The 7,760-nt window shown below is 51.4% G+C and overlaps 1 protein-coding gene across 1 annotated transcript; it reads right to left on the reverse strand.

The window, feature by feature from the left end:
- Window positions 1-1,516: 1,516 nt before the first annotated feature.
- PTAFR (platelet activating factor receptor) lies at window positions 1,517-6,984 on the reverse strand. Its single transcript, XM_057403588.1, has 2 exons — window positions 6,438-6,984; window positions 1,517-3,267 (listed from the first exon to the last, which is right to left on the reverse strand). Exon 2 carries the CDS (start codon window positions 3,207-3,209, stop codon window positions 2,148-2,150), a length of 1,062 nt encoding a protein of 353 aa, XP_057259571.1. The 5' UTR covers window positions 3,210-3,267; window positions 6,438-6,984; the 3' UTR covers window positions 1,517-2,147.
- Between the last annotated feature and the right edge of the window lie 776 nt (window positions 6,985-7,760).

Raw genomic sequence — 7,760 nt, forward strand, 5'->3', positions numbered from 1 at the left:
CCCACTTACCCTTTTCCTCCGATACAGGTTTATATTTGTTCTCTGAGCCCCCGCTGGCCTCACAGCTGTTTTCTGGGGAGTGCAGCATGCTGTTTACCCCCGGCGAGCAAGCTAAGCTGCAAGCTCTGTTCCAGGCTTTCCAGGAATGAACAGAAGATCTCGTATTTACCAGATCCCCACGTAAAATCCCTTCCTATCTCCTCCAAGCCCTGCCAGGCTCCATCTGTTCGGTGCTCTGGGGGCTGTGCAGCAGGCGCGCTCGGCTGGCTCACCGGCTGGCAAAGGGAGGAGAGGAGCGCTCCAAAGCTCCTCCTCTGCCACTACAGGAGCTCCTCAGGCAGAAGGTGCTACCCAGGGAGGGCAGAAATCCAGAGGTAGGTTCCTTTAGCAAGCAGGAATTGGGATTTGAATTCCAGGAATCATTCCCCTTGCTGTGTGCCGTGGCTCGGATGGCTGCACATGCAGGGCAAAGCTTTGCTCGTGGCTGAGGGGCACGGTCAAGGAGTTCTCCCTCTGCCAAGAGGTGCCAGCCGGGCATCTTTATGGGTGACCATTACTGGAGCAGGGTCCAGGGCCAGGAGGGAAATGCAATTGGATCAAATTGTGGCATCCAATTGGAATTGCCATTGGAATCCAGTGTGATCGGATTCTTTCCTCTGCCTGGCACTGGGTCTCGAGTGCCTGGCTGGCCCTGGCACATGGCATTAGAGGAAGAATCATCTCATTTCCTTTGCCTGTTGGCACAGGACAGCATAAGCTGCCTGAGGATCTTCAGGAGATGCCTCTGAAGGACTCGTATCTCCACTGAATGTAGGCAAGGCCTCATACAGATGTTAGTCCTATCTATCTTTGGAAAGACTGGGGCTTATCTTTCACATTCTCTGGTGTGTGTGGGCAGGCTGCTGTCCTTGCCCGTGATTAATCCGTGCCACAGGTCAATGCACTTCTCCTGTCATCAAACAGACTCTCTGCTGTAGTTTAGGGAACCAAAAACTGTTGTGCAAACACGTAAGTTCCCGTCCTTGCCCAATTTCCTGTGCTGGATTGAGCAATTTGGGTTAGAAAAAGAACCTGCAGTGTCTCATGATTGGTAACTGAACTCAGCACCCTTGGAAAACCACTTTGCCCCAACTGACTGCAGGCAGCCCTGAGCGAGGGGTCTCCAGCCTTGTCAGAGTACATGAGTTACGTGTGTGTCATGTGTGCTGTATCACTGCACAGCTCTGATGCACTCAGAAGGTGGCCATGACCTGGTACTTCACTTGTGGTAGCATCTCAAGAACTACTCAGCTTCATTTCTTCACAGCAGCAATAGAAAGACTGGGGGGAAGGATTAAGGCAAAGTTGCTTGCTACAGCCCTAATCGAAATAAACAAGAACAAAGATATTGAAGCATTTTAAGCTGTTCTTAACATAATGCCCATGCTGACAATAACCTTCTGTTATCTAGAGCCTCCAAAGTGAGACTGGATTTCCACGGACACATGCAGTCAGCCTGGGGTTAACTAAACTGATCCAAGAGCTGGGAGCAGAGGCAAAAGTCTGTGATAGCTCCTGCTAGGCACGTCAGGTCTGGGCCCCACCAGACCATGCAAGTAGGCAAGAAGGGATCAGAGGTACAGATCTCTTCTTTGAAGGCATTTGAGGAACTCTTTGGACTACAACCCCTCTAGGCACTCAAGAACAGCTCAGACTCTCTTCACAGAACCGTGCTTACAAAAGTCACTCGAGATGAGCAGCTCTGTTCTTCCAGGTCTTTTAGGAGTCTCTGATGCTGGATTCTTCATGGGAGCTGGGCAGGCAGAGGACCAGGGACGGTGCTGGGGGGATTTCAGTGCACTCAGCTTCTACCTGCTCAGCGCACAGACCTGGTGACACATTTCTCTCACATAAAAGCAGACCATGTGAACTGTTCTGGGTGCCCATGAGAACATCAGCCCAGACAGAAGGTGCTTTTCTGCCAGACTGCTACAGGCTCCAGTTCTGCCAGTTGCATGTGATAGAAGAAATGAGCATCCATTTTTCTGTCTAATGGGAAAAAGGAAATGTAAGATCCTGCTGCTCTGCTGTGTCCCTCAGTGCCTCTCCTTGAGAAAAGATGGGTGACTCACTCACACATCTCAATCTGCAGTCGGAGCAGGGCTGAGCTAGATCCCAATGGCATCCTCCTGGTGAATGGTGCCCTCAATCACTGTGTCTGTGGTTTGCCTGGAGCACTTGCGACTCCCTTTCATGCTTTTCAGTTTTTCTGAAAGATGCTTCTGGAACTTCTTGGTGAGGAAACAGTAAATGATAGGGTCCAACACACAGTTTGTACTCAAGAGGCACAAAGTCACCTGGTGAGCATCATTGAGCTGTTGGCGCAACTGGCAGTTTTCTCTCTTCCACTGCTCCAGAACAGTCAGGGTCCAGGGCAGATGCACCAGGTGATGAGGTACAAAGCTTATGATGAACACAGCTAGCACTGTGCACACCATCCAGAGTGCCCTTTGCTTGACATGAGCACTCTTCCGTGGCTGTGTTGGTTTGGAGAACAGGGTCCTGATAATGATGATGTTCCAGCCTAGTATAAAGATGAAAATGATATAGAAGAGGATGCAGATGATGACGTGGATGGCGAGAACAGCTGAAACACTGCCAGAAGAGTCATAGTGTTCAAAGCACCGCGTGACATTCCTAGATTTGACCTCCTCCTTGTTAGTATTATTGTCAAAAAGGTAATACAAAGAGCTGCCCACGATTATAATCCAGATAGCTGCTGATAAGTAGATCCCCCTTCGCTGGGTGGTAAACTGAGCAGCTTTAATGGGGTTAGTCACAGCTTGGTAACGGTTGTATGTGATGACCATCAGGAAGGCAACAGAAGAGTAGGTGTTCACAAAAAATAGAGTGCCAGCCACGTTACAGAGGAACTCGGGCATGATCCAGTCTCCACGGTGGTGATAGTAAACAATCCACATTGGCATCGTAACCAAGAAGAGCAGGTCAGCTACTGTCAGGTTCACCATGAATATCTTGATCTCATTGAGTTTCTTGGTGGGGTAAATGCGGCTGAAAATCCAGAGCACGTAGCAGTTGGCAGCAAAGCCCAGAATGAAAATGATGCTGTAGAAAACAGTGAAGAGGTTGTAGCGAAACTCTGAGTCGATGTAGCAGGAAATGTAGGAACCAGCACCACCTGCAGCACTGCCTTTATCCTTTCCAGCCATCGTGGTGCTGAGCGGGCACGTTTGAAGTAGAATTCCCTGCTGTAGCTTCCCTTCTCACCTGAAAACATACAGCATAAAATGAGTTCATAGGTGCCATTGCTGACCCAAACCCCACCTTTCCTTTTGAGCTCTCTGTGACCCCAGGACCCCTGCTTGTGTGACAGGACACGCAACAGAACACAGGAGAGCTTTTCTCTTCAAGCAGTGTTGTTTGCTGCAGTGAGGATCGCAGATCACACATGTCTAATCTCAAAAGGCTTTTCTGCTTGAGGGTTCTTAGATAAGATCATTTAAATCACGTTAGTCTGCTCCATCTGAAGCTTCTTAATCTTTGACTATAAGCAAACAGGTTTTCTGGGTCCTGTTTCCCCGCTGTGGTTCCTACTGCTTTCTAACTTGCCTACATTTGTTTTAACCTAGAAATTCCTGAAGTGAAACAATATCTGGTAAAAACATCCAACTAGTGCCATTTCCAGAGTTGCTCTCTAGTGTTTTCTGATATATTCCTGCTTACACTTGTACTTCCTTAGTTGCAAGCACCTGAAGGGGGCCTTGAAGAAACCTGGAGAGGGGCTTTGGACAAGGGCCTGTAGAGCCAGGCCAAGGGGAACGGCTTTAACCTGGCAGAGGGGAGACTGAGATGAGCTCTTAGGCAGAAGCTCTTCCCTGTGAGGGTGCTGAGGCGCTGGCACAGGGTGCCCAGAGAAGCTGTGGCTGCCCCATCCCTGGCAGTGCTCAAGGCCAGGTTGGACACAGGGGCTTGGAGCAAGCTGCTCTAGTGGAAGGTGTCCCTGCCCATGGCAGGGGTTGGAACTGGAGGAGCCTTAAGGTCCCTTCAACACAAACCAAAGTCATTCTATGACTCAATGATTTCACATTCACTTCATAGACTACCAGACCTCCCAGTTTTTTCACTGAGTGATGTACAAAATGAGTTACTAATCCTAAAGGGTGGTGTTTTGTGGTACATCGCTGATTTTTCCTACAGTTTCTCTCTCTTCAAATCCTGGCTGTTATCTATCATGCCATCATTTTGAGCTGCCATCAAACCCATTTGTCTCCCTTCCCCTTGTTTCTGGAGCAGATGCAAGTGTCAGCAGCAGCAGTTCCTGTGTCACTGGTGAGGCTGACAGACACTGTCCCTAAAGAGATGTCCCCACCTCAGTTGGCATTTCTTCAACTCTTGCTTGAGTTTGGACGTACCAAATTCCTACCTCACCACTCCTGTATGTGTTCCTGGCTCAGACTTACATGGATTGGGTCTAATCTCTTGTATAGTTCCAGCTGCTGCTTTCACCATCCAGAGGATGTACACACCTGCTCTTGGCCCTGGTGCCAACTCCCTGTCTGATGGACTCACCTCTCCTCTGATGGACACAACCCTGCAGATCAGCTTGGTTTTGTCTCCCTCTTCCTTCCTGGAGTGCTGCACGTTGCAATGTACTTGCCTTGGCTCTGCCAGCTCTACAGCATTTCCCCCCAAAGACTTGCTGCCTCCTGAGAAGGCACCATCCTGCCTCAAAACTCTCTGGATCTTCCCCAGCGGTAGTGGCATGAGCCCCCATCGCACCCTCCCTGGGCTGAGTCTCTTTCTCATGTCCATGTGTTGTTGGTTCCCCATTTGCAACTTCCCACTGCAGATGGGGAAGTCAGCTCTAGCTCAGGAAAGCTCTCCCTTTCTTCAGCAGACTCTGCAACCCCCTCACTATCTCTTTCCACTTGTTAAGAGAGGAAGACAAGAGTCATCTTGCCAAGCCTGTCCCTCCTTGACCCTCACAGGTCCCCTAAGAACAACTCAGGATATCCACAACGTGCTCTTGGACCTTCAGGCAGCACTGGGGTTTGGGTGCCTTTAATCTTTGAGGCAGGTTCCCTGTGAATTAATAAGTAGGTGTGACAGTGCCAGTGGTTGGCCAGGGGACAGATGTGTTTGTCCTCTCCCACCTTGCTGAGACGTCTAGAGGGCAGTAGCCAACTGGGGGTGGTACCCAGGAGGTGAGGATGCTCTGGGCTATGACACCTCGGGGTCTGGCCACACAGGTCTGGCACATCCCTGAGGAGAGGTCCCAGAGGAGGCAGGGGACCACCTCCATTCCCTGCTCTGCCTTTGATTCACACAGGACCCAAGGCAGGTCCTACTGGTCATCTCATGGATGTTTCCACACCCTCATCTGGATAGGAAAAGTCATTGTCACAACATGGCCTTAAATGAATGCCCAACTCTCCCACCCACTGCGGGACCATCTAAGGTAAAGAAGGGTTTGCATCTCTGAGCTTGGGATGGCACCTACCAGATGCAGACATTCAGGGAGGGGGTGAGGCTGTGCAGGGGCAGGAGAAGCTAATGGGGAGCTCTGTGTTTGAAACCCTGTGGCCTGGAGAGGGAAAAGCAAAGCCCTGCACTGCAGGTGGGTTTGAGTTATGGGGCTGCATGAGATGAATGCAAGGACGTGCTCTGGTTTTAAGTCTGACAGAAATCTCTGGCAGAGGTGGGCTGTGGGAGACGGCCGTGGTGTCTCCTGGCCACAACAGCACTTGGTAGAGCTCATCAGGTTTGCAGCAGCGGCTGTGCAGTGCCAGTGCCAAGGTCCTCCAGGGAATCACGGGAGTGTTGTTTTTCCCTTCCTGCTTTAAGCCAGATACTCAACAGAATGCAGCTAGAAGAGAGTGTGGCACCATTCCCCTAAATGTACTCAATTCCCACTTCCCTCTTCAGTCGGAGGACCTCAGGATTACGTGTCCCATGTACTTGTGAGCTGTCCTAAACCCTAGACACTGGAGCATGGTCTGGGGCATCTCACTCAGCCTCTCCCTTTGAATAAAGCAGGTCAATATTGTCCATGCCAGCAGAAAGGAGGAGGGGTGCAGTGGTTAGAGTGGGGCTGGAAGGTGGGGGTCCTGTGCTCTGCTGCAGCAGCCAGTGCTGCTGCCTTACCCAAATCCCTGGAAACTTGAGCCCAAACCCAAGCCAAGCCCAAGCCACTACCAGTACCCCAGTACCCCAGCTGGTAATCCCAAGTGGTTTATAGCATCATCTCCACTCTATGCAGAACCAGAGGTTCCAGGAGCGGACTCTGCTCCCAGTCTGCACCCTGGGCCATGCTCTCCCGATGAGGATTTACAAGCTTATGGCTGCAGAGTGCAAAACCCACGCTAACACAAGCTATGCCATCAGCAATAGTATATTCCAAGAGGAGTTATACTAATGAAGTGTGGTTTTGTGCTTACCAGAGTCGAAAGGTTTCAGCACGATTTGTCCATCTTCAGCTTCAGTAGAGCGGTGATGGGTGTTTTACTGAAGATGCTTGATCTTCTTCCAAGCATTATTTTCTCTGACCTGGGGCTGGAAGGTCTCCACGCAGGCAGCTCTCAAGAACAGGACACCAAGAACAGGAGCAACTGCAGCCTGACTGCAGAGTCACTAGAGAAGAGGAAACGGGTGACATCAGCTCAAAGGAAATGAGAAATAAAATAGGCCGTAGAGGAAAGGCAATTAACCACAGCAAAGATCTGGAAAGCCCTTAAAGCTGCTTCCTCCAAGTACCGCTGCTTCTCGTGATCCTAGAAGAGGGCAAAGTTGGGATTTTCCTCCTAAAGGCAGAATAGGAATCCACTTTGTGTCCCTGGTTAGATCTGGGATTAGACAGCATCTGAGCATCCTTCCAGCCTATGAATGACAGAAGCCAGGAGCTTTCACTTAGTAACTTCGAGGAAAGGAAGTGCCAGGAAACTCATACATCCCATGGACAGAGCCATTCCCTAGCAGAGTCTCACTCACACTTGTGCTGGAGCTAAACAGACCCAGGATCCAGCCATCCCAAGTCCCTTTTTTATCTCTGGGACCTTGAGCAGACACCAAGACACCACACAGACCTATAATCACTGCAGGAGCCTCATCTCACCCTTCAGGTCCCCCCAGCGTGGCCTGACAGAGCCAAAGCCTGGCTGTCCCCTGGTCCCCAGCTCCATACAGCCAGTGCAGGCAGTGCAGGGTCTCCCACCACACAGCGCTGGTGCTGTCACTGCAGCTCCCTCGTGCTGGGGGAGGTTGGGTCCTGCTCAGCTCAAGTGGCTCCCGACCCCCTTGGACACCCCACACTGCTGCTGCTGTGGGGTACAAGGGTGACCCTGCAGCAGCTCAGGGCTGTGGTGCCCGTGCCCCTCTGGGTGTTCCGGGCCTGGAGCAGCAGGACATCCCGCTTGGTGCAGCAGATTGCTCTGGAATGGTCCTGGGGAAGTCCGGCTGCACCCTCGGAAAGGAGCTGACCCAGGAAGAGAAGCCCAGAGCAGTGCTGGGTTGGGGACATCCAGCTCCCAGCATAGACAGAGGGTGGCTTCCAGCACCGCTCTGGCTGCCCCGATGCTGCACAGCCCATTGTGTTGAGGTGCCTGAGGCCAGGCAAGCCAACCTCAGCATCTTGGCAGAGCAGCATTGCTGCCATCCACCTTGTCCCCACCATCAGTGCCCCGTGTCCCCAGCTCATGAGGAGGATGCTCTGTCAGTGGTGCCCTCCCTCTTTCCTCCTCCTCTGTTAACTGCTGTAAGGATGG

The sequence above is a fragment of the Pezoporus wallicus genome, unplaced genomic scaffold (genome assembly GCF_028554395.1).
Source record: "Pezoporus wallicus isolate ANWC-B61680 ecotype Strahan unplaced genomic scaffold, APGP_CSIRO_Pwel_v1 contig_8232, whole genome shotgun sequence".
Lineage (NCBI taxonomy): Eukaryota > Metazoa > Chordata > Aves > Psittaciformes > Psittacidae > Pezoporus > Pezoporus wallicus.

Bases quoted from the DNA above. Each gene is read 5' to 3' on its own strand.
- PTAFR (XM_057403588.1), bottom strand. From the start codon at position 3,209: ATGGCTGGAAAGGATAAAGGCAGTGCTGCAGGTGGTGCTGGTTCCTAC.